The following is a 25,048-nucleotide window of genomic DNA, read 5'->3' on the forward strand; positions in this document are numbered from 1 at the left end:
GTAAAATTGTAAAATAATCTAATATATTTGCCTCCTGCCCATGCATATTACCAGTTCATTCACTTTAGTGTGGCTGTCAGCACATCTCTGCAGTCTGGATAAGTGTTTATTTCATTGTAAATCATTGCAGTAGCAATTCTTCATGTATTGTTCTTAATTTGGTCCTTCAATTTAAAAAAAAAAAAAAAAGTTGCTTCTCAGTCTCTACATCCAAGTGTGTATTTATGTACCAGTTTCTGCACTGCCAGAATTTCTGTGTTGTACTAAAGCACACATCCTCCTTTGAGAGGTTCTGAATGTATTGCTTTCAATTTTTCAGTCTTTATTTGTTGAGATTAATTACTTTGTGGATGGTTTTTTTTGTAAATGAAAGGATTAGAAAATATTCGTATAATTACTTATAATATCAAGACTTAGCTTTTGTCCCTGGCCCAGTTTGAAATGAATACTTTACTGATGCCAGTGTAAGCATCCTCCATGTTTAGGTGAATGGCTTTACTTGCTCTGGATGAATCAACTGTATTAAGGGACAAAACTCCTTGCTCAACTTGCCCTCTCTGTCGCCTTTTATTCGTTATACTGTGTGGTGAGGGCAGAACCAGTACCAGACATTGTCTCTTGAAAGGGAACCCTGTAGGGAGAGGGAGAAACTGCCATCCCTAGCCGGTGTTGAGAATTTACTGTAGGTCCCCAGAAGTCAAACTGCAGGAATGGCATGCTGGGCAGGAATCTGTGTTTTATCACAGTTGCTTTTCTGTTGGTTTGTTGTAGCTTATTTTAATGATGTTGCTACAAATGCACTTTGCCAAGTTTCAGAGTTACTGCCAAGTTAAATGAATGGTGGGAAGCTCACAGCCTTGCAAGGGCAGCACAGGGCTCTCTGGCTATGTTCAGTCGCAGGGCTAAATTGAGTGCATCTTTTTTAGTTTTGTGTTGGGTTTGTGTTTTTAATTATGCCCTTAATTTAAGTCAAGCATGAAAGCTGCTAAATACCAATATGACCTACCATTGAGAACGGCCTGGATCTAAAACACATGCTCCCTAGGTCTGATCTGAGGCTGTCTGTCTGCACACGGTATGGATTGCATTAAGCTGGGATCTTTACCTGTTTATATCTGGGACCGTGTGTGACACGGTCTTAAAACTTGATGAGCAGTAGGAAATGAGGCCATGACACCGTATCCTCAAATTGTTGCTTTTTACTGTCTTGATAGGCCGTTTCTGTGAGGAGAACGTCGATGACTGTGTTTCAGACTCAGGAGTACCCCGCTGCTTTAATGGAGGGCAGTGCATTGACCAGATCAGGGGCTACAGCTGTATTTGTCTCCCAGGCTTTGCAGGCGAGCGATGCGAGGGAGATATCAATGAATGCCTCTCTAATCCTTGTAACCCTCGTGGAAGTCTGGACTGTGTTCAGCTGATAAACGATTATACATGTGTCTGTCGTAGTGCTTTTACTGGTGAGTAGTCATAAACATACTTCCAACTTCAGAGTAATATATTGAAAAATGGTCATTCTTTCCCTTTCTGGCAGTCATGTTATCTAGTCACTTCCCTTTACAATAGCTGATTGTTTCGCTACACCATGTCTTAGTTTTTAAACCAATCCTTCTTTTAAATCTTCTAAGAAATTTGGCTTCCAGAGCTGTCTCAGACAAAGGAATCTCTTGGGACACTTGGCTGCCAGGATTTTTCTTCTGTGGTATTTCTCCTTCATAATTTCATATTTCTAATACTGGAAGTGTAACTATTCACATGTCAGCTTCTCCATGGCTTTTCCTTTTGCAAAGCAGCATATGAATTTTCTCTATAAATCAGTGTCATGGTAGCCATAATTAGCTTTTGGCTTCCTTTTCTACTCCTTGCTCCCTTTCTTCCTTATATTGGTGATGTGGTCAGGATGGAATATTCTGTGCATAGACAGACTGTACATTCCTAGCTTAGTGATGTGATCCTTTCACAATCCAAGTTTGAATCACAACTTTGCAAGAATTTCACACTGCGCAAACTTATGTCTCTCTCTAGATCTCTTCTTTGTTAGTATTTCTGCTATTCTGCTTTCTGCCTCCCACTGGGCATAAGTTTGGGCTGATAGTCTCCAGATGTGTCTTAACTTTCAGCTTACCAGTTTCCATGTCAGTTTAACTTCTTACATATTCAGTTTTCCTCCATTAAAACCTTTCACTTTCCCTGCTTGCCAGTGACCTTCCCTGCGTGCTTTACCAGTAGTTTTTGCTCTTTTTTTTTCTTAAAAGCTAAAGATGCTGTGATTTTTCACTAAATTTGTGATCGTCAGATGCAAAGAAGTCACACAGACATACATCTGAAGAATTCATGTAGTAGTTTTTGAATGCATTACCTAGACTGACAAAAGAAGTTCCTAAAAGAGCAACATATGAGGGAAGAAGTGGAGCTAGGCTAGCTAGTGGGACACCGGTGCAGGTCATCAGACAGGTTTATATTTAAGCCCGTCTGTTAAGCTTGCTTTTATGCCTCGTGTTGCTTCCGGCTCTCATGGAAGGGTTGCTGAAACTTGCGGCATGGGGAATGCAGAACTGCTGCACCCTAGGAGGAGCAGGGAGAGCTGCCGCGTCTCAGACATGAAATCTGTCTGGAAATGTTAGGCACAGAGGGGTGCATGCTTCTTCCTCTAGCTGTTCGTCTTCTGCACATTCCACATTGACCCTTCTGCCTGGGAGGGGACGGGGTGGCTTTGCTGTGGTTCGTGACTGATAGGATGCCAGGACTCTGTGGGGTATCCTGCCCTGTCTGCTCCTGTCTGCGAGCAGTCAGTCTTGGCTGCACATGTGTGGAGACTTCTATTAACGTTTTCCTAGGGGGTCCAAGTCATGCTTAGGTCATCCTCCTCTTTTTAAAGTCTGGTGTCAGAGTTTGACTCTGGGAGCTCCTGCAAATGCTAGTCAGTGCAGTAAGACCTCTGTCTAGCTGATCAGTCTGAGGACAAACTGCTTGCTTGTCCTGTTCACTCATATTGCATCTGGTCCTGAGGGTTGTTCATTCATGGTTAGAGTGTGATTTGTCTTTGGACTCATTGAGCATCTCCCAAAAAGTAAAGAAGTCTTAGGAACCACCAAATTGATGTGGTACAGCACCTTCAGCCTCTGTGCCTGGATGACTTGGGGGTGACAGCAGCAAATTCTGTCTTTGGGCTGGGTCACACATATTCTTGATGAAGCAGACAAGGTGGGCTGTCTCCAAATACTCCTTGTGGATTCTAGGGTTGTGCCTTCAGCGACTTAGAGAGCGTGTGTTATTGGAAGACATGTGCCCTACCTGTTCTGAGGGGATGGTCTCACTGGAGTGTTAGGCTCATTGGCTATTCATTGTAGTGTTTTGCTTTGTGGTGTGCACACCCACACATTTCTCTGCTCTCTTCTCCCCGTGTGTCTGCATCTCAGGTCGTCACTGTGAGAGTGTAATAGATGTGTGTCCCCGGAAGCCTTGTCAGAACGGAGGTACCTGTGCTGTTGCCAGTAATATGCCAGATGGGTTCATCTGCCAGTGTCCACCGGTAAGCACCATATCCTGAAACTGAATTGCCTGCCTCAGCTGTAGAGTTCTCTAGCTACAGTTTCATCCGTTTCACTGGTCCACAGTAGGTGAAGGTTATCTTTTCTGTACTGCTTGCAAAGCTGTGTCGTTGGACATTCTTTACCCACATCCTCTAGTTTATCTACTTAGCTGGGAAACCCAGGGCTTCCAGGTGCTCTAGGAGAGTGATGCTGCCTGTTGTTACCCCAAAAAATTCTGCTCTTGAGGCAGGATAGCTGGCTTTTCTGTCTTAAACCTGGCATTAAATTTCAACAATTTTTTTGCTATCCTGTGTTCTCTGTGCTTACTGCAAGATTCCCCTTGTTCGTGGCTCTTCTAAGTCCATTTCAAAATGTAATGGAGCCTTATAAGTTCCTAGTTTGCCCCTGAGGCTAGATCCAGAAAATCATGGCTCTTGCACTGAGGCTAGAGGAATTACGGGGGACAAAGGGTTTGCACATGACAGCCTGCCTCCAGCCTTCGGAGCGTTGAAGAATAGGTTTGTGAGCCTGATTATTTTGCCTTTTTTTTTTTTTCCCCCCCATAGGGTTATTCTGGAGCAAAATGTGAGTTCAGCAGCCACAGTACTTGTGGACAAGTGAAATGCAAGAAGGGGGAGCAGTGCATCCAGACATCTTCTGGTCCACGGTGCTATTGCCCCAAGCTGTCTGTGGGAGAGGAATGCCAGACGAACACGGGTTGTGCCAGTGCCCCTTGCCAGAATGGTGGAAGCTGCCACCCTCATTCTCAGCCTCCTTACTATTATTGTCAGTGCCCTGTTCACACCCAAGGCAGCCAGTGTGAACAGCCCGTAACTTTCAGCCCAGAGCCCCAAGGATGTTTGGATTCCCAGTGTGCGGAAAAAGCAAAAGATGGCTATTGTGATGAAGACTGTAACACTCATGCCTGCCAGTGGGATGGAGGCGACTGCTCCCTGACAATGGAAGATCCTTGGGCCAACTGCTCCTCTTCACTGCGCTGCTGGATGCTTTTCAATGGACAGTGTGATGAGTTCTGCAACACACCCGAGTGCCTGTTTGACAACTTTGAATGTCAGCAAAATAGCAAAACATGCAAGTAAGGCTTGATTCTGAGAATGGTTTCTCTGTGTCACTAATACATCTCCTGCTAGCGCTTTCAGTAGTTGGTATGCTTCATGCCTGCTGCTCCCATCTCTTCCGTTGTTTCTGTTGCCGGTCCTTGCTCTTGCTGAGAGTTTGACATCAAGGAGTTTCTGCTGCTTTGTATACTTCTCATCTTATTTTTGGAAAGAAGTTCTGGAATTTGTATGCTATGAACTAAGTTGGTAGCCTGAGCAATGGTAATGTGTTAACCTGCTTGATGGAGGTACACTGCTTTCTGTGGAAATGTAAATAGGAGGTATTTCACCTTGTACTAGATTTTAATAGTACTGCCTCCTATCCTGAATTTCACTCCATACCAGCAATACCTGTATTTTTATCCCAGCTGTATTTGCTACCTCTAAATGTGTTTTCCAGCTTGTTTGTCATGGCACTTCTTTCTCTTCAGTTATTTGTGATAAATGCTACAGCTTTGCTGTGATGATTCTCCCTTGGTGAGGCAGGAGGTGTTATAGCTTTGTCTTAGTAAACAGAATAAGCAGTTCTCTTCCACTGGTACCAGAATTGAACCAGGTGTTCTTGGGGTGTTCTGTGCTTCCTACTTCCACCCTGCCAGATTGCAAGCTTATCCTGGGGTTATATTTCTTCTCCTTATATCCTGAATATGAGTGTTATTTTACCTCAAATGATTGTGAAGAATGTAAGGCCTTGGCCCCTAGACTGCAGGTATACTGTACAGAATGTGTATGTCCTATATGCTGCCTGTAACCCTTTCACTGTTCTAGGTATGACAAGTATTGTGCAGATCACTACGCAGATGGCCGCTGTGACCAGGGCTGTAATAGTGAGGAGTGTGGCTGGGACGGTCTGGACTGTGCTGGTGACAAAGCCGAGAAGCTGGCAGAAGGGACCCTAATCATTGTGGTGTTGATGCCCCCTGACGAGCTGCTGGGTGATGTTCGCAGCTTCTTGCGCACTTTGGGAACTCTCCTGCACACCAATCTGAGAATCAAGCTGGACTCTCAGGGTAACCCCATGGTATTCCCATACTATGGGGAGAAATCGGCAGCACGGAGTCGGCGATCACCTGTGGTCATTCGCAAGCACAGAGAACTAGAGCAAGAGGTCATTGGGTGAGTGGATGCCTTTGTGTTCCTCTGGCCTTGTAATGCTGGTAGCTCTTGCTTGTAGGTGTCTGGGGCATTCTGGACCTTCTAGGGCTGTAGTCTTTTTTTATGGGGAAATGGAAAGCTATCGCAACTGCCAAATTCAGTGCTGGGGTGGAAAGATTAACTGAAAAGGCTGCATTTTAACCTAGTGCTTTGGCAAAAGTTTCTGTCGCTGACTTCTGTGCCCTCTTATTCTGTCTCTGCAGCACAAGGGTGTTCCTGGAGATTGACAACCGTCAGTGTGCAGAGGATTCGGAGCAGTGCTTTCAGAACACGGAAGCTGCTGCAGCTCTCTTAGCTGCTCAGGCCATCAAGGGCATGTTGCCCTATCCTTTCGTGTCTGTCCAAAGTAAGTAATTGCAAAGGGAAAATTGCTTGTGGAGAAAGGCAGTCAGCAAACTTGGACTTTCAAAATTCATGCTCAGATTATTGATCATCATCTTAATATGTCTCACTGTTCAGTATGGTTTCTGGGAGCTAACTTTTTCATCCCCAGTTATGGAAGTATGTATATGCAATATGCTTATTCTGCTCTGAGGGGACATCTGGTTAGTAAGGCAGGGCATTTAAGTTTGGAGCCTAGTCATTTTAATACCTGTAGAAACAGTAGTCTGTCATGTGCTGCAGCAGTGCACCACACACTGCAGTGATCTTGTCTGCACTAAAAACCATTCATGTGCTCTAAGCCATGGATTCAATGAAAAAAGTGCCATTAGAGAGAAAGTGTGGGGGGTATTCCTCAGCCTACCATATGTTTTCTCCTCTGGCCATACGTAATCCCTTTCCCTTCTGCTCCCCTCTCCCTCAGTCTGAGGCTCGGCTGCAACCTTGTACTAGATTGGCAATACCACTATTCCTAGTTGGCTCATGCTCATATCTTTATGTAGATCAGCTCTCTCTACACTGATTCAGGGTGGCTGGCTTCAGCTAGCAGGACTCTTGAGGAAGGAGCAGGATCTTCAGTTCAGCAGTCATATACTCTAAAAAATATTTTGAGAAACAAGATCAGGGGAAGCCAGAAAGACAGGATGTATTCTTACAACAGTTGCAGCAGAGCCTAAACTTCCTCAAGTCTTTGCTCTAAATGCATCACAGTATAGAGGCAATACAGTCTCTGTGGGGAAGTCTGAGTGAGAAAAGAAAGTATGTAGATTTAAGATTGTTGTCTCTACTTTGTTAATCTCTTTGTATTTTAACTGGAATTTTTAGGTGAACCCTTGTTACCACCGAAGACCCAGTTGCTTTACCTACTTGCCGTGGCAGCTTTGATCATCCTCTTAATCCTTCTCTTGGGTGTGATGATGGCAAAGCGTAAGCGCAAACATGGTTCACTGTGGCTCCCAGAGGGCTTTATTCTGCGCAGGGATCCTAGTAATCATAAGCGCAGAGAGCCAGTTGGGGAAGATGCTGTTGGACTCAAGTAAGTTTGCATTTAGGCCACTGACTGTGTTTATTAGCCTGTTAGAGGATTTTGAGAATGTGGTGTATAAATCTTTCACTAAAGGCACGTAAGTCTATAGAGAAAGCTGCCTGCTAAGCTAGAACTTTCTTAGGCTATTTCTCTAAATTTTAATACATCTGTTTTGGACAGAAGAACTTTAATTAACTGTAATCTATAAAATGCTAGTAAGGAATCTGATCTCCTGGTTATGTTTGGTTTTCTGACGCTGTTTAGTTCAGCAGTTGAGTACTGTTTGCATAATTTCCTCCTGGAATAGGTGAGACATTTTTAGGGTGATAGGTGGCAGCGAACTTTTAATACATCTATCTCAATGCATTAAAGACATGACTCAGAAATAATGGAAAGTTTCAAAAGAAGAATCCCATTTATGCAGTTTTGGCTTTCCATTGAATTAACCAAGTTTGCAGTTCTAAATGCATTTAATGCCACTGTTGGCTGCCTGAGATTCCTAATTTCTTGGTTCCTCTGTTTGCAAGCTACCAAACTTGCATGCATTCCATCCTTGGTCTCTGCAGGCTAGTGTAAGTAGCAGTAGTAGCACCTGGTCAGCCTGAAAAGTGATGTATTCTCCTTGTTTGTTAGAAATCTGTCAGTCCAGATACCAGAGGGTAACCTGGCAGATTCTGGACCAACTGAACACTGGGCAGGTGATGGTGGACCTCAGCCAAAGAGAGCAAAGGTAAGGAGCTACAAGAGTTGAATATTGCCTGAAACTGAAACTGCTAGTGAGGAAAACAGCTGCATTAACTTCCAGAGTATGCCCCTTGCTCAAAGCCTCCCTTTGCTTAGGGATTTGTAATATATAACTAATGATACCTGAGGAGCAAATCCTCAGGGTAACACTGCCACCACAGGCCAGAAGAGAAACCCGGTAACTTCTGTTCCAGTGTCCCCTCCCTACCCAGGCCCTGCTGCATCAAAAGGGAAGAGAAGGTTAGTGGTAATGTAATGTCTTGCAGTTCAGGCCTCATAACATATGGTGGGAGTGTGAAAGCTGAGAATGCCAAGCAGCAGTAAACTGAGACCATCATTAACTTAAAACAAATGAAAAAAACACCAAAAAAACCCAATAAAAAAACACCAAACCCTAACAAAACTGAGAAAACCCCAAGAACTTCCAGTGTCTTTGGCCACTTGATGAGCATTTTGAAGCAACTGCTTGTTTCCTGTGTTCAGGCTGAGGATCAAGCCTTGCTCCCAGAAGGTGATGAGCAGATAGATCAGCGCCAGTGGACACAGCAGCACTTGGAGGCAGCAGACGTCTGTGGGAGCACGTCACTAGCCCTTACACCACCTCAAGCAGATCAAGAAGTGGATGTTCTGGATGTCAATGTCAGAGGGCCAGGTCAGTACTCTAAGTGTCCATGTGTTCTGCCAGCCAGCCACTGACCTCCCCTGTCTTCAATGACTGGGACTGCTAATGTTTAAAAATTATATGGAGCATACAGGAACACCAGCAGAAATTTTATGGTACTCAAGGAAAGCTCATGTGTGCTCCAGAAAAGAAAGCTGGAGAGATTGGATCATGGTCTGTAGCACATGGAATATCATGTAACCAGGAGAAGAAGAGTTCACTTAGCAAGCACCTGTAGGAACTACAGCTATAGGATCTCCTTTATAACAATGCATGACTAAAAGATATTGTCAGAATGCCATTGTGGCAGAAATTTGGAATGCATAGTTGTGCTGGAAATAACACCCAGCTTCTCTGGCTGGATCACTGCAGAGATTTTTGCCAGACTTCACTAAGGACCAGCTTAGCACGGTTTATACCTTAGGTGTCTGTTTTCTGGGGTGGAAGCAAGGATGGATGGCCTGTTCCTGAATAAGGTGACTTCTGGCAGACAGTATACTCTGATTAGCAGTTTGTGAGACACCTGTGCTGGAACAGAGCAGCAAGCAAACTTGTTAATTATTTTTTTTTATTCACTGGTTTATATCCTCAGCTTAGGGTGATCAACTCATTGAATTCGTAACACAACTGTGAACTTTGAAGGAGACTTCCTTAACACTCACATGTGCACACAGGCTCGCTCTCTTTCAGTCTCAAATGACTAGATGCAGTAAGAATGCTGCTTTTTATAAGTGTAGCACTAAGGCTGTGTAAGCTGGTAAGGGACTGGGTGGGTTATCTGGTAATAACTGATTCCTGTGTTCCGAGAGGAGAGAGTTGACCAAGAACTTTATCCTGGTCAGAAGAGCTGCAAGCATGGCTCTTGTTCATATGCAGAGAGGTGATTCTGATGATATTGCTGCAATTGCTTTTTACTGGATTTTGTGGGAATATTTCCATGCAATTTAATGATGACTGGACCCATTCTCTCTGTTCTCTTCTATTGTCTTTTCTGCTCATTGACCCGTTAGCTCTCCTAAATGCAAAGCACAGGGAAGGAGGGATTGCTGTGTAACGAGTGTGAGAACATAAACCATCAGTTTCTGCCAAATTTAAGCTTTTCTTTATTTCCCCTATTGAAGCTTCTAGTTGTGTGGCAGGGTAAAAGCTTTCCAAGTGCAGGCAATAATGTTCTTAAGACTTCAAACTGCTTATTTTCACGTTCACTCAAAGCTTTGTCCAACAATAGCAATGGAATAATACTGACCTGTGAGTTGCTTTCCTGCCATTCAGATGCAACTGGGAAGCTTGCAGCAAGCCGCTGTAAGCTATTCCCCTCTGTGGCATCAGAAGCAAGCAGCCGAGTTATTGTCAGGGGAAGAAATCGTTTTAAAAGTCTGAGAAGTGTTGGAGTAATGGGTTAGTAAGGAGGGGTAATATTCTTTGCAGTTAATGTAGCTATTCATCTGCCCTAGCCACCTTCCTCTTCCTTTGCAGGCAGAGGGAATAGGCACTTCTGAGAGGCAGTTCATCTCTGTCTCAGGCAGAAGTATCCTGAAGACTATATGGCTCACACTCCAGTAATGCTTCGCTGCCCCTAATTACAGAGGGCGTTGAGGCTGACTGACTTCGGTGCAGGTGTCTGGGCTGGAGCCATCTGAATCTGGGTGAGTTAGATCCTGGCCACAGGTGCAGCTGGCAGGTAGAACAGTAGAGATCTTTTCTAGAGAGAGGAGAGGCAAGTTGAAAAGCTTCAGTATACCAAGGGGTTGTTCTGTCTCTTAATCCAGCACCTTCTGCGGTCTCTCGAGTTTAGGGGTATCCAAGAGGTCCAGCCTCCTACAGAAGCATTGCCTAGAGACTTTGCCAGTGGCTTCTTTACATCCTAGCTTTCAGTATATTGTGCCTGTATGAGTCCTTCAGTTGTACCTGTCTAGTGAACTTCTGGCTTTACCATCTTGCTCTGAGTTTTACATTTACTCAGGGGCTGTCTTCTTGAAAGACAGCAAACAGAAGAGGTTTTATAAAATGCTGCTGTCACCTTTGTCTCCCTATGCTGTTCTTTCTCTGTGTGCCCCAGAATGGTGAGGACATTCTTTTCACTGGAGTTACTGTGAGTGTGTAACCAGGGTAATGCAATCATAGGCATAACTGGTAACACCACCTATAATTAAAACTGATGAACTGTCCCTATTATATGCCCCTCTTTTTCAGTTACTAAAACTTCAGTGGTTCAGACTGGAATTTTCCATGCTGCGTGTCTGCCTCCAGCTGGATCCTTTTGGGTTCTTTTCCAGCTATTTCAGAGAACAAGCTAGAAGGAGGCAAAAAGGCATTGTGTCCACGGCTTTTTTTTTCTAGTAGTCCATCAAGCACTTAATTGTGACTGTCTAGCTGGATGTGCTTTTTGCTAGCCTCATAAAACTACCCGTGTGTGGCCAATTTACAAAGCTCTGAAAAGAGCTGCACATACCTGAGAGACATTTTGGAGGGTGGCAGCTAATTTTTCCAAGTATTTAATGCATACTATAGCCGTGTCCCTGAAGAGCAGCTAGGCATGATCTGTCCAGGACAACTGCAGTGTGATTGAGCAAGCAAGTCTTTTCCTGCGAGTGGTTTTCCCAGGGCTGTGGTGCTGGAGAAAAGGAAAACTCCTTTCTGTGCTCCGTCTCTCTGCTCTTTGTGTCAGGGCAGTACAGAGGAGACCACAGCCTGACTTGAATACTGAGAAGTATTCATTTGGGACAAGGAAGCAGAGCCAGCAGTGGGAGGGAGAAGCACAAAAGGAGGTATAGCCATAGACAACAGGCAAGAGGGTCTGTAGACGGGACTCGATCTTGGAACTGAACCCAGGCCCATACGTCAACACTTTGCTGCCATCCAGCAAATCCTGAGAAAGTAGCTCGGTGTAAACCTGTGTGTCCTGTGATTGTGAGCCACTAGGAGGAGCGTGCATGCTGCTGCTGCTGCCGCCAGCCTGCCTGGGGAGCAGACCTGGAGGCCACAGCCCTGATCTCTGCCGGTGCTTGACACTGTTCACTGTGGTAGAACGACAGATTTCTAGCAAGTTTTGGAATTGCCCTAAAATAGAGAGTCAGGAAGGCTAGGTGATCAGAAGTTGGGAAATGGGAGCAGAGCATTAGAGCTCTGTATATTATTTTCAGTAGGAGATCATCACCTTGTTTATCTGCATAGAATCCTAATTCTGCCATATGGCTTTCTGCAGGGCTTACACACTTCATTCAGTGCAGATAGTGCACTGTAGATCGAGACTTGTGCAGGCAGGGAAGCTGTTGTCTGTAGGGTCTGGGAAGGTTGACTGCTTGTCTGTGGAATAAATCAGACAGTTGCTGAAAGATTGTCTTGAATTTCTGCTAGCAAGCCACACTGGAGAAGCAAAATTTGTGTTCACCTTTGCAGAGCTGCAGTGGGGTGCTTAGCACAGAGTGGTTCACTCCTGCTGCCATCTTAGTCCCTCTTACTTTCTAGGTGCCTATGATGTGTGTGAAGTAAAGCGGTAAAATCAGTAAGCAAGCATTAGCGTCTACAGTTGAAGTCCTTGGTTTTAGGTAGTGAATGTCTTGTAATGTTCAGAGTCTGCTGAAACTGAAGCACTTGGCATTTGATGGGTAGCTGAAAATATGTGGAGATGTTCTAAATCTTGATTACACTGCATCAAGGGGGGTATTAATAAGGGTGAAAAATCAGCAGCATGAGCTAGTCTTGCTGGACCGCCCTCTCTGATCAGCAGAGAGGGAAGTTCGTCCAAGGGAGCTAAGTTAAATTAGAGATTTGGAGAAGCCTTTCCCCTTCCAGTGACAATGCAAGGATGCTGGTTGGATGAATGTGAATTTAGCCTTTGTGGATGTCCGATCAGTGTGAGCCCATCACTGGAGACTTGTGGAGAGACACGAGCCCAGTATCTTCCAAAGCACTCAGACTGTGTGAGACTTCCAGCAATTTGTATCTGTGGGCAGTCCATGCTGCGATGGAGGGGTGCGTGGGGAACAAGGCATTGTGCATGTGTAGGATGCTACTGGTGCACCAGCGAATAATACTGGATTAGATCCTGTTCCATGGTCCCTTCCTATGTGGTGTACTTCTGTGAAAGTACGGAGTGTGCTTGATCAGTTTGTTTAGGGCTCTGGTCATGGACTTTACTAAAAGCAAGTTGAGGTTGGTTCAGGCACTCATCCTGGGGCATTTTTCAGTTTTCAGTGCTTGACTGTCACAACTTCAGGGTCCTTCTCATGAAGACCTTGGTGTGTAATAGATATGAAGGCTTTTGTCTGCATTTCACTTCAGGTTAATATCTGCAAAATGCCACCAACGGTCAGTGGCTAGTTGTCAAATAGTTTTTCTCTGTCAATTGTTTCTTTTCCCCATTCATGTGATTCGAACATCCTCATGAATAGTTATACTTAGTTATCTGAAGTCTTTGATTTTTATAGACCTTGCTTCTCTCTAGGAATTTAGCTAGCCTTTACATTTTGAGGAATTTTTCCACTTTAGCAGCAAACTTTTTTTGTTTTATAGTGATCTTACTTAATTGAGAAGTATCTAAGTTCTATTGGGGTTGCAGCAGGTATTAAAGTCCTGCTTGGAAGGAAAACAACTCACTAACTCTGTTGGGTTTAAGATAAGAGAACAGGGTCTCTGTTAAAGTGACTGGCGGGATTTAACCCAGGTCTGGGTTAAAGTGTCTGGAGGGATTGTCTGTAGCTGTAGGTGCTCAAGGGGAGAGAATTGTGAGAGGGTTTCCTTTCCTTTGCTGTAACCATCAGGTTACTATGATATCTCTTCTGTTGCAGATGGATGTACTCCACTTATGTTGGCATCTCTGCGTGTGGGCAGCTCTGATATCAGCGAGGATGATGAGGATGCAGAAGATTCCTCAGCGAATATAATAACAGATTTGATCTATCAAGGTGCCAACCTGCAGGCCCAAACAGACCGCACTGGGGAGATGGCACTGCATTTAGCAGCCCGTTACTCAAGAGCAGATGCTGCGAAACGTTTGTTGGATGCTGGTGCAGATGCTAATGCACGGGACAACATGGGACGGACTCCCCTGCATGCAGCTGTAGCTGCTGATGCCCAGGGTGTCTTCCAGGTACAGCAATTGAAGAACCCCTTTTAGAGTAGCTGTGCTCTGTAATTATATGAGCCTGCCCAAGCTGCGCTCTGTCCACTCACAGCCTTGCTCTCATGCCTTCCACAGTGTGATAGCCAGGCGAAACTGTATTTTACATCCAGTTTCCTCAGGTATTAATAGCTTGAAGAACTCAGCATGCATGAATCATCTGGCATGTATTTATTTTGCCTCTCTCACCTATTATCTGGGTCCTTGCATTTCAGTGCTCAGGCTGCTTTTTCATTATAAAGTTTCTCTTCAGTTTCTGCCAAATCCTCAGTTTTGGTCTGTAGCAGTATTGAAGAAAATTTGTCTTCCCTTGTTTTCCAGATCCTGATCCGAAACAGAGTGACAGACTTGGATGCTCGGATGAATGATGGAACGACCCCGTTGATTCTGGCTGCACGTCTGGCTGTGGAAGGAATGGTGGCCGAGCTAATTAATTGCCAGGCAGATGTGAACGCCGTAGATGACCACGGTAATGTGAACACAACATACTGGGCTAGGCAAATATTTGTCATGGTGCAAGCAAGGACGGGTGGGCTTCTGCTCTCCCAGAGCGTGGGCTGCTCATAAATTCTGTAGCTAAATCAGACACTTGGCTCCCTTGCGGAAGTCCTCCCATCAGTAATAGACTGCAGGCTGCTGCACGGTGGCTTGGCTAGACAGTCCTGGAAGAGAAGCAGAAGAAATATGGGGTTGGATATGCTGGGATTTTCTGGACTGCAGACATGACTCTGTGGGTAGGTTATTTAAAAAATAAAAGTAAAAAAATCCCAGAGCAAGTGCCAAAAGTCCCACTGCATCTTGGTAACATAGGGGTATGCCACAGCATGGTGATTTCCGAAGTGTTAACATGACTTCAGGACATGTTCACGTGCTGTGAGCTGCACTGCAGTTGCTTTCTTCCCTCAGTGTACTCTGTCCATCTTGGTGCTTTAGAAAATAGCTCCTGGGTTTGTTACTGAAGTGTTGGGTTTCCCTGCAGGTAAATCCGCTCTTCACTGGGCTGCTGCTGTCAACAACGTGGAAGCAACACTAGTGCTGCTGAAAAACGGAGCCAACAGAGACATGCAGGATAACAAGGTACAGTTTGGGTGTGCTCAGCATGGCTGTGCTTCCTAACTCAAAGCATCTCTTTCCTGTTGGTAGTGAACTAAGTTCAGATTTTCTAAACTGGGTGCTCAGTGTGGGTCTTCCAAACCCAGACTGTGACTGGAACTCTCCCCAAGTGCTGGATGTCTTGTAGGATTTCCGATATAGGAGAGCAATTCTCTTCCTTGTTTGGCCAAGTCCTGGGCGTCAATGCTGTCCTGCTTTTCTGGCAGAAAAGGAATGCAGTACACAGTCAGTGGTGTGTGAGAGCACCAGGGTGAAGTGCTGCTGGTGTCAAGCAGCTGGATTCTGGTCAGCAGAGACACAGATCTGGCAGCACAGCAGGAGTCACATCCTGTCACATTTCCAAGGATGTCAGTGAAGGCTGGATATGGGGTAAAGGCCCCTCTGAGAGACAGTCTGCACTGTGCAGACTTCCTGTAGCTTCACTGTTAGTTTTTGCTGTGTCTTAGTCCTTGATTTCTTTCCTCTGCCTGGGGTTTATTTTTTGGATTATTTTGTATTGCTCAGTGGATTTTAGAGCTATCAACAAGCTGATTTTTTACTGGGCTGGTTTAGTCCTTTATACCTTTCTCCCATAGGGGACAATGGGAGAAAGGCACCAGGTGCTTTCACAGTACCTCCAAGGACCCATGGCAGAATAGCGCACTCCTGGTAGGATAGTTTAGCCTGTGTGCTCCACTGCCGTGTATGAAATCATCCCCTGTAATCCGCCTTTTTCAATGGGCACCTGTCAGGGTGGGTCATTCTTGGAGACAATTAATGCAACACTGCATTAAACAGTGCTTCCAGGTGTTGCTACACCATTAAGGGAGTGTTAGCTGTAAGTCAGTCCCCCCACAGCAAAGCAGCTAAAATACTTATTCTTTGTGTTTTCAGGAAGAGACACCGCTCTTCCTTGCTGCTCGGGAAGGCAGTTTCGAAGCAGCAAAAATCTTGCTGGACCATTTTGCCAATCGAGACATCACGGACCACATGGACCGCCTGCCCCGAGATGTGGCCCAGGACCGGATGCACCACGACATAGTGCAGCTTCTCAACGAGTACAATGTGGCGCACAGCCCCGCTGGGCACCCTGGTGCCATGCTGAACTCTGCCCTCTCCCCGGTCATCTGTGGCCCGAATAGGTCCTTCCTCAATCTGAAGCACGCTTCATTAAGCAAGAAGTCACGAAAACCGAATGCCAAAGGCATCATGCCCACGAACCTCACCAAAGATGCGAAGAGGAGAAGGAAGAAGTCCCTCAGTGAGAGCAAAGGGCAGTTTTCGGAGAGCTCAGTGACCCTGTCACCAGTTGATTCCCTAGAATCGCCCCATGCTTTTGCATCCGAGCCAACGTCATCTCCTGTGATGCCGTCGCCGGGGGTATTACACTCGTCGCCCAACTCACTGCTGACTGCTCCGTCGGTGCAGGCCGCGCACACGATGTCCTTCTCCAACCTCCATGAGATGCAGCCCTTAGGACGTGGATCCAGCACGGTGCTCCCATCTGTCAGCCAGCTGCTTTCGCAGCACAGAACCACCCCTCCTAACAGTGGGCTTGGCAGGCTCCGGCCAGCCAACGTTTCCACCGAGTGGATGAACCGTATGGAAGTGAACGAGTCCCAGTACAATGAGATGTTTGGCATGGTGCCGCAGGTGATGCATTCACACCCCAGTGTTTCTCAGCAGAGTGGTTTGGTTCAAGCAGATACAAAGCACATGGGAGTGTCCAGGGAGTCTCTGCCCCCTATCATGACTTTCCAGCTGGTTCCCAAGGGCGGCATAAACCAGCAAGCACTGCCACAGCAGGCCCAGTCAAACTGCGCTCAGAACATGGCTGGTCCTCTTAGCTCCATGTACCAGCTACCGGATTTAGCTCAGCTGCCCAGCGCCTCATTCTCCATGGCTGCCATCCCTCAGCAGGACGGGCAAGTGGCTCAGACGGTCCTCCCGGCCTACCACCAGTTCCAGAGCTCGATGGGGAAGTACCCCACGCCTCCCTCACAGCACAGCTGCTACTCCTCGGCCACAGAACGGACTCCTAGCCACAACCGGCACTTACAAGGGGAGCACCCGTACCTGACTCCATCGCCCGAATCTCCAGACCAGTGGTCAAGCTCCTCCCCACACTCAGCCTCTGACTGGTCTGATGTGGCAACCAGTCCCAGTAACAACCAGCGCGGGCCGGCGGCCACTCACATGACAGAGCAGCAGCGGAACAACATGCAGGTGTATGCCTGAAGGCTGGCCAAGGTGATGCCCAATTAAAGTGGACTCCAGAACTCATGAAGGTCTTCCATGATGGAAATGAAGAACCATTTTAGTATCCAAGAATCTTAATGAGCCCAGGCTGTTCTTTCCTTGGAGGGACTGTGGTCGCTGTAGGCTTGTATGCTTTTATGCTACACAGAGAACTGTAGAAGCTGGTGATGGAGACGACCAGCTGGGTCACTTCTAACCAACTCCCATGCACCTTGGGTGTGATTGCTGTCTGCACTGGACTCCAGTCTGCTTTTAAATATGTTCCACCATTTCTCTGGGGAGACAGCTCTTCAGCTTAATGCCTCTCATGGTCGTTTCTCCAGAAATTTAGCCAAAACCAGCTTTGTATCCTTATTTTGTTACTCCTCCTGTTACCCACATAACCTCTCTCTGAAGCACCTTCTACTAGTTCTCCTCGAGTTCAAGTTGCCTTGTCTTGACACAGCTCAGAGCTGCACCCACATTCCCAGACCCCTCCTTCCCTCGGCCTCTCTTGCTCAGGAAGCGAGCCAGACTTCCCAAAACACCTGCAGGTCAAGTGACACCTTCTGTCACGCAGCTTCACCCTTTACCTCTTCAAGAGTCTTTGTCTTATACAGACCCACTAATGCCCCTTAGTGTTCTCACTGCCTGCCCCCCAGGTATTATGAGATTATATATACATATAGCCTTCTCTTAGGTTTTGGGTTTGTTTTTTTCCCCCCCCTCCCGAAAACACTGGTCTGACCTGGTCTTCCCCCTGTGGTGGCCTGTAGGCACATCTCTCCCGTGTTGTATGTCTTCCCTGAGACACACCTGACCATTCTGACACACTACCCTCCCCGTGCCCCCGTCCTGCCAGGTGTGTCTGTGACCGCCTTCACAGGCTCCCATGCCGGAAGAGGTGCCCTACAACCAATACAGGCCTTTTGGGAAGCTCTTGGGATGAGCATGAGTGTTTCAAAACCTGGTAACACAAGCTCCCAGCGTTCTTGCACAGTACTCCCCTCCCCTCCATCCAAGGGTGGCTGTGTGTTCTGTCCTCCATATACCATATGCTGCCTCTTTATGGTATTATCAAAAGTGTCAAGGACGTTGTTAACATGTTTGCAGTGTGCGTCCTTCTCCATCAGGAACGGCTCCAGCCCTTAGAAAAGTGTCCCTTTTGATCCAGCCCTGGGACAGGGCTGCCTTGTCTTCCCCTACCAGCAAGGAGGCTGCAGCACTGACTCCCGAGCAGGCTTCCAGCAGCAACAGCGTGCCTGAAGCCAGGAGCTGGGCTTAAGCGGCAGACCAAATAGCTCAGAAACGGTTGCCTAATGCAGTTTGATTAACAGGTTTGGGGCTGTCCTCTGCTCTCAACTTCAGCCTGCACCGCGATTTCCCAGCTGAGGTGCCCCACGTGCTCTGTGGGACGGTAGTGCCATTTGTACTGCAGCTCCCCCGATATTTTTGGAGTTATGGAAGCCAGCTGTCTCTGACCTTAGACAAACAGCTGCTCTTTCTGCTTTGTCCACAAGAGTAATCCTTCCCTGAAGGGCTCTCAACCAGTCAGCAGCCAAAGTGAACGTTTCTGGGGATGGTTTGCTCCTACCTCTTCGGGGGAACCCTACAGACGTGTTCCAAAGAGATCGGGGCTGTTGGCTGCCGCCAAAGGACAGAGAAGGCCGCTCCCCTCTGAGCAGCGGCCACTCAGCATCCTACCATGTACAGTATTTTTTCTGATGTTTCTTTCCATTCTAATCAAGTGTAAAAGCTTTTTCTTTCGATGCGACTCAATGGTACATGAAGGCAGAGCCTCAGGAGGAGCTGGTTCCCGGGGCTGTTGTTTCGGGCTGAAGTTTTAATTCTGAAGTTACTGCTTTTTATGACGCACACAGCGTTCCCCAGCACGCTCGCTGCAGTGTGTCCTGTGAAGTTTAGCTGCAACTGACTGAGATCTCCAGGCAGGAGCCTGCAAGCTCCTGGAGGTCTGTCCAGGTACATGTTTCACTGCAAATAATGAAGTGTTGCTACATTGATGCTAAAGAAACAAAGGGCTTTTCCTCGTTAGCCCCAAATAACCAAGTGCCTTTTTATATATGTGGCTACCTTTTACAAGATGAGTGCTTTCTATGGAATGAAGCCAGTTTCGTGCCTGGTGTGTTAATACGATGGCCCTCTGCCTGCCTTTTTTTTTTTAACTACTTGTAAAGATAATATCTCCTTAAGGTGGTATTTTATCTCATAAGTTGTAGAGTAACCATTCACACAGCAGCATTTTCCTATATTAATAATGGAAAATATTTGCTTATTTTTACATTTTTTATAAAAGTCTTTTATGAAAATAGTTGCTGCAAAATGTATAAGCAATTTTTATCCCCAGAATAAAGAGTATGTGCCCAGTGTCTGTGTGCCGCTGTTTTCATTTGTCTTCCTGGCTATCGCGGCACAGCCACTGGATTATAAACGAATCATCGGTGTTCAATAGCTGTTCAGACCCCTGGCAAGGGAGGACTTGTTAGGACCTCCACAGTCCATGTCAGGAGAGAGCTTCTGGGGATCAAGGGTGCTCTGTGCTGTGGCTCACCAACACTCCTGGAGGTCTGTCCAGGTACGTGTTTCACTGCAAATAATGAAGCGTTGCTACCTCAGGCCTTTTTGAGATGCTTTGAATAAGAGCTCTCGCTTCCCTGGGAGTCTGAGAGCCAGAGAAGGGCTGGAGCTTTTGTGTGGCTTTTAGAAAGGTTGTGAGCAAGCGTGGGTCAGGCGGTGATTAGTGGAGCCGTGGATTCACTCGCCCTTTCAGGTCCTGCTTGCTTCCCTGGGCTGTTCACCACTGTTCTTCCAGCTGGGAGGAGGACCCTAATCCATGGAGCTGAGGCTGCCTCCCTGGCTTTGGCTTGGCAGCTGATGCATGAAGATGTGCAATTCTGCAGCCTCTGAAACGGGATCACAGCTCCTCTGTGCTGGTTTCAGACTTGAAAAGTTTGACTTGAACTATCGGAGATCAAACTGACAATGGCTGCCTTCCTGTATTTTGAGCAGGGAGGTGCCACTGAAGCCTTGGCCTCCACTAGTGCTCACCTGGCTGGTTTCCAGCTCTCACTGCAGACTGGGATGGATACCTAGCAGGGATAAAGCTGCTGGGGGCATTTTAAGGGTTTAATATTCAAACAGCGCAGCTCCTTTATCTTCTAGTAGAGCCAGCTTGGCAAATACAAACCTCCGGGAGGTTTTCATCCATGTTCTACCACAGGTTGCACTTCTGTGCCAAAGTTTAGTGAACTCTGCTATGTCTCTGGCACAGCTGTGTCAAGTTTGCTGGTGCTCAGGCTAAGACTTGAAACTGCCTTTCCTCAGGGACGGCACATGCCTCTTCCCCTGCCTGGGATGACGAGGGGCTTGTGAAAACTTGTGTTGCATCCAAATAAGCCTAATTGAACCAGCCAGGCAGGGAGCTGGGGCATCCCTTATCTAACTGAGGAGTAATGGAGTAGCCTCAGGCTCCTCTGGGGAACATTTTCATGGTTTTTCATAAACAAGGGTGGAGTCCTGTCTTTTGGGGGGTTGCTGTGTTTGAAGGGTTTCCCCATTAGTCAGAGCGGCTGATCTCCTCTGTGAGGTTGTTTCTTTCAGGAGAAACGATAGCAGGCAGCAGCTGTGTTTGGACACAAGACGGCTTATCCCTTTGATCCCGGAGGGTGCCTAGCAAGCTGGCTGAGCCTTCAGAGGTCTCGGGAAGCAGCAGCAGCTGTATCCCGGCTGTGTGGGCAGAGGAGGGTCTGCTCCTCCTCCCTCCCCAGGGCAAAAGCCAGACCTGCCTCTGCATGCTGGTGTGGAGCTGCTCCCTGTGGGTGTAGCAGCACTCACTGGCTGCGTGTTTTGGTAAATGCTGCCACAAAGGAGCTGTGGGAGATCCCTGGGGGATGTGGCTTGAGCCTCACAGCCAGAAGTAACAGCTTCAGCCAGCTACAAGCCCTCCGTGTTGGGGGAAGCAGGACTAAGCTCTGGGGCTGGATCCTCCGCGGGTAGCTGCCTCCTGTGTAGCTCCCAATGGTCTCCTCCAAGCGTTTTCGAGAGGGCTGGGGGAAGGAGAGCCTGGCATTGGCTGTAGCTGGCAGCGGCAGGGTGCTGGGCAGGAGCTGGCAGCTTTGCGGGAGGCTACGGGACAGGCGGCGGGAAGAGCTTTCAAAGCTGCTTTGGTATGTTAGGAGCCAGCGAAGCGATGCTCCAGAGCAGCGTGGTGGAAGCAGTAGGGTAGATGAGCTTCAGCTGCCTCCCGGCAGCGCAAGAGGACACCCCGGGGTGAAGAGCGAGGACCATGACGGAGGGCTCCGGCTGCTGGGCCCAGGGGCAGCCCACCTGTGCAGCTCCATGCCAGCAGCAGCCTCCGCAGGGCCAGGTCTGCAGGTACCCCACATGGGGCAGGGGCAGCGGGGGGCTTCTGCTGCAGGGCCTGCCCCTTCCTCCTGGAGGGACGCAGACTTGACGAAGCCCTGCGTCACTGCTGGGCGTGGGGGCCGGGCACCCCCACCGCTATCTGATGGTGCCCGCCAGCCCCCGGCCGCAGGCTGTTCCCACATCCCCGCGTCCTGCATCCTGCTGACAAACATCCCCAGGCAGTTCAAACAAGGGCGGTGTGTGGGTGACGCATCACGGAACCGGGCAGGGTGTGGGGCCCGGCTGGGTGCCATCCCTCGGCCGGGGATGCGGGCAATGCCAACGGGTGGTACCCACAGCCTGGCCGCTTGCCACAGGGATGCTCCCGCCGGGATCAGGACAGCCTGCCCTGGGGCTCACCCCTGCCAGCCCCCAGTCCAGCCAGGGCTGAGCCAGTGGGCATCCCTGCCTGCTGCCAGGCTGCTCTCTGCCACAAGGTTATCTCTGTGTTTGCATTAGTAATTAACACTAATTGCAGGGGGTTTATTGACCAACTAGGAGAGGTTCTTCCTGCCTTTTCTGGAAAAATGTTGAATGCAAACAGAGTGGAGATCTGGGCAGCTTTCCAGCAAAGTGGGGGGGGATGGAGGGGAATCAGCAGTAAGATTTTTATGGTGGGAATCACCTGAGCTGGGCAAACACTGATGCTGGTGAGCATCGGGCTATAAAGGGCAGCTCCTCTCCTCTCCTCTCCTGGCCACCCACCAGAAGCCGTTATTCTTCCCAATCTCTGGACAGCAGGTGAGGAAGGGGACCCTCGCGGGGCGGCTGGGGCCTCGGGATGCTCCGAGGTGGCTTGTGGGTGAACAGGAGCCCGTCCCAGCCCTGGCAGCTCCCAGGGGAGCTGAGCGCTGCCCTTGCTGGATGGGGCAGGCTGCAACAATGCAGTTTTCAGCCCTGTGTTGACTTTTGTCGCTGCTTCTTTGAGGGGAAGACGAGCTGAGTCTGCAAATCGGCCCCGGTGCCCGGGGATTAGCCCAGATAAAGGGGAACTGCGCTGATGTGGCCGATTTGCCTCCCCTGCCTGGGTCTGGCAGCGCTACGAGCTCGGGGAGTGAAAATGATGCTGTGCACGTAGTCCCCGCAGCCCTACCGGCCCCGGCTCTGTCTGTGCCATTGCTGCTGCTGCCCAATGCCAGGGCTGGGCTGGGGTCCCCCCATCTGTGCCCATGGCAGTGCTCTCCCCATATCCCCACAGAGCAGCTTGGCTCACCCAGATGCCTCCCACCGAGGCTGGGACTGGTGGGGCCAGGACACCCCAGCACTAGTGTGGGCTGGGGACCCCAAGCCGTGCCTGGAGGATGGGATGCGGGCACGGAGCCGTGACCTGTGCCAGGGAGGGGAGAGGGAGGCACAGCCCCTGGGGCTGCCATCTTCTCCAGACAGCTGAAAGGGGCCAGATTCGGTCCACAGCAAGGGCGGGTTTGCAGCCTCTGGGCACAAGCAGCACCCCCTGTCCCTGAGGGACCTGCTGTGAGCCCCCGAGCTCTTACAGGGGACACTTCCAGGAGCAAGGAGGATGGTGGCAGCGGCCAGACTCGTCCTCCTGCTGCTGGGCTGCGTGGGGCTCCTGCGGCCGGCCGGTGAGTCCCACGACTTGGGGGGCAGCTGCATTTGCAGCGGGGCTAGGAGGGAGCCGCGCTCCTCTCCGGCCAGCGACACCGGCTGTCCCCCATCTCTCCCCACGCTCTCCCTTCACAGGCTCCCGGTACGTAAGCTACTGCCCCAAGGGCTGGTCCTACTACAAGCTCAGCTGCTTCGGGTACTTCCGTCAGCCCCAGAGCTGGGACGAGGCCGAGGTAAGCCCACCGGGGTACGCAGGCGGTCGGGCACCCCCCATCTCCCAGGGGTGCCCCGGCACTGACGGCTCTCCCCGCAGAGGCAGTGCCAGAGCAAACACCCTGGTGCCCACCTGGCCTGGGTGGAGGAGCCCCGGGAGGCGGCCACCCTGCAGAGACTCATCTCCTACTACCAGCGCGTGAAGCCCGTCTGGCTCGGCCTCCGCTACAGGCAAGAGGTGAGGCGGTGGGCAGCGGGGGGTGGGGGGTGGGGGGCAGCGGGGCCATGTCTTTGACCCCCCCCCCCCCCCCTCCACAGAGCCAGGCCTGGCAGTGGGCAAGTGGGGACAAGTACAGCATCGCCAGCGGGCTGGCTGGGAACAGTGCCCACGGGGGGACCTGCGGCATGCTGACCCACCTCAGCGGTGAGTGCCCGGACCCCGCGTCCACCTCCAGCGCTCAGTCTTGGCCGGTATCCCCCCTTCCTCCGTCTCCGGGTCCCATCCCTGCAGGGGGCTGCGGCAAGCAGAGCTGGTGCCCCTGTCCTTGCCGTGGCCCCCGCCAACCCCTGGCCCATCTCTCCGGCAGGCTTCACCCTGTGGTCCAGCGCCAACTGCACCCAGCAGCATCACTACATCTGCAAGTTCAACCCCTTGCGCTGAGCACAGCCCCTGGGTGGCCCCGCACGGGCGATGTTCCTCCCTTGCCACCTCTGCTCCTCTCCCTCCAACTCCTAAAAATACACTTATAAAAAAAGAAGCATGCAAGTGTTGTGTGAGCTTGGTGCTGGTGCAAAGCCCTGAGCCGGTCTAGGTGAGGGAGAGACAGGTGCTGCCGCGGCTCTCCGAGCTTCGCAGCTTCTGGGGGCTTCAGTGCTGCCAGTGGTGGCGGAGCTGTTTGGGGGTGAGTCCCTGGGAGCCGTGGGGCTGGTGGCCCTCCCAGCCGGCCGCTCGTGTTTGCTCATCCCCAGCCCTCTGGTGCCAAATGGGACAGGTGTCCCTGGGGCGCAGGTGGGGTGGACAGGAGTGTCCCCACGGTGCAGGCATGGAGGACTCCTGGGGCGCAGATGTGGGTGGGGATGGGAGCTGTCGTGTGTGTGCAGGCGTGAGGATGGGTGCCCCCCCCCATGCAGACGGCTCCACAGGGGTCCCGGGGGTGCGATGCTGCCCCATGGCCATGTTGACAGCAGCACCGGGACCAAAGGTCCCTTCTTGTGTCACCACAGTATTGCCACAGGCATCACGTGGTTGTTTGCTCGGCTGTTTTGAAGATGGCTCTGCCCCCACCCAGCTCATGGGTTTTTTCCTTCTTGGAGCCACAGCACGTGACAGAGGTGGACCGCGTCCCGGATGGCACGGATAGTGCCGGCACCAAAGCCCCAACCACCCTCTGCTCCCTCCCTGGGACCACAGGGCCAGTCAGAGAGGCCACACAGCGCCTCACACGCCGCGCAGTGACCGCAGCCATGCCGGTGAACCACGGGCACCGGAGCTGCCGCCGCCACACAGCACGGGGAACCGGGGCTGCGGGAGAGCCCGTTCCGTTGCTCAGCCCCAGCTCCAGCCGAGCGCGTCCCCAGGCTTTGGGGCACAAGACAGAGACGTCTTGCAAGTTCCCCCTCCAAAGCCAGCGCTTACTCTGCTGTCCCTGTCGCGTTGGCTGGTGCTAGGTGACCTTTGAGCGCCGGGGTCCGGCATGCTGATAAGGGCCAGGAGGGCTGTGCCATGCCGCCCGCGCAGTTTATAAAAGCACCACGCAAGGTCCGTCCTGCCGTCTG

General features: G+C 49.7%; 2 protein-coding genes across 2 annotated transcripts in view; both read left to right on the plus strand.

Annotated features, from left to right (window-relative positions):
* The window catches only part of NOTCH2 (notch receptor 2), an 88,624-nt gene extending 69,166 nt beyond the window's left edge, over positions 1-19,458 (plus strand). Inside the window, exons 22-33 of the mRNA XM_052800787.1 lie at positions 1,215-1,460; positions 3,420-3,532; positions 4,100-4,629; positions 5,420-5,767; positions 6,010-6,152; positions 7,013-7,223; positions 7,848-7,944; positions 8,442-8,610; positions 13,410-13,711; positions 14,063-14,210; positions 14,721-14,818; positions 15,728-19,458. Of these exons, the coding sequence (XP_052656747.1) occupies positions 1,215-1,460; positions 3,420-3,532; positions 4,100-4,629; positions 5,420-5,767; positions 6,010-6,152; positions 7,013-7,223; positions 7,848-7,944; positions 8,442-8,610; positions 13,410-13,711; positions 14,063-14,210; positions 14,721-14,818; positions 15,728-17,071 (3,749 nt within the window). The 3' untranslated portion in view covers positions 17,072-19,458. The remainder of the gene's footprint in view (positions 1-1,214; positions 1,461-3,419; positions 3,533-4,099; positions 4,630-5,419; positions 5,768-6,009; positions 6,153-7,012; positions 7,224-7,847; positions 7,945-8,441; positions 8,611-13,409; positions 13,712-14,062; positions 14,211-14,720; positions 14,819-15,727) is intronic.
* Positions 19,459-22,846: 3,388 nt separating this feature from the next.
* On the plus strand, positions 22,847-24,032 carry REG4 (regenerating family member 4). The gene is made up of 5 exons (XM_052800792.1): positions 22,847-23,076; positions 23,195-23,292; positions 23,373-23,510; positions 23,591-23,696; positions 23,860-24,032. Exons 1-5 carry the CDS (start codon positions 23,013-23,015, stop codon positions 23,931-23,933), a joined length of 480 nt encoding a protein of 159 aa, XP_052656752.1. The 5' UTR covers positions 22,847-23,012; the 3' UTR covers positions 23,934-24,032.
* Positions 24,033-25,048: the final 1,016 nt, after the last annotated feature.

Source organism: Harpia harpyja, chromosome 11 (assembly GCF_026419915.1).
Source record: "Harpia harpyja isolate bHarHar1 chromosome 11, bHarHar1 primary haplotype, whole genome shotgun sequence".
NCBI lineage: Eukaryota > Metazoa > Chordata > Aves > Accipitriformes > Accipitridae > Harpia > Harpia harpyja.

What these genes read in the sequence shown, in the direction of transcription:
- REG4 (XM_052800792.1), top strand. Translation starts at nt 23,013, where the DNA reads ATGGTGGCAGCGGCCAGACTCGTCCTCCTGCTGCTGGGCTGCGTGGGG. An exon ending in AGAGCTGGGACGAGGCCGAG is followed by an intron (nt 23,293 to 23,372) that starts GTAAGCCCACCG and finishes CTCTCCCCGCAG; the next exon opens with AGGCAGTGCCAGAGCAAACA. An exon ending in GCCTCCGCTACAGGCAAGAG is followed by an intron (nt 23,511 to 23,590) that starts GTGAGGCGGTGG and finishes CCCCCTCCACAG; the next exon opens with AGCCAGGCCTGGCAGTGGGC.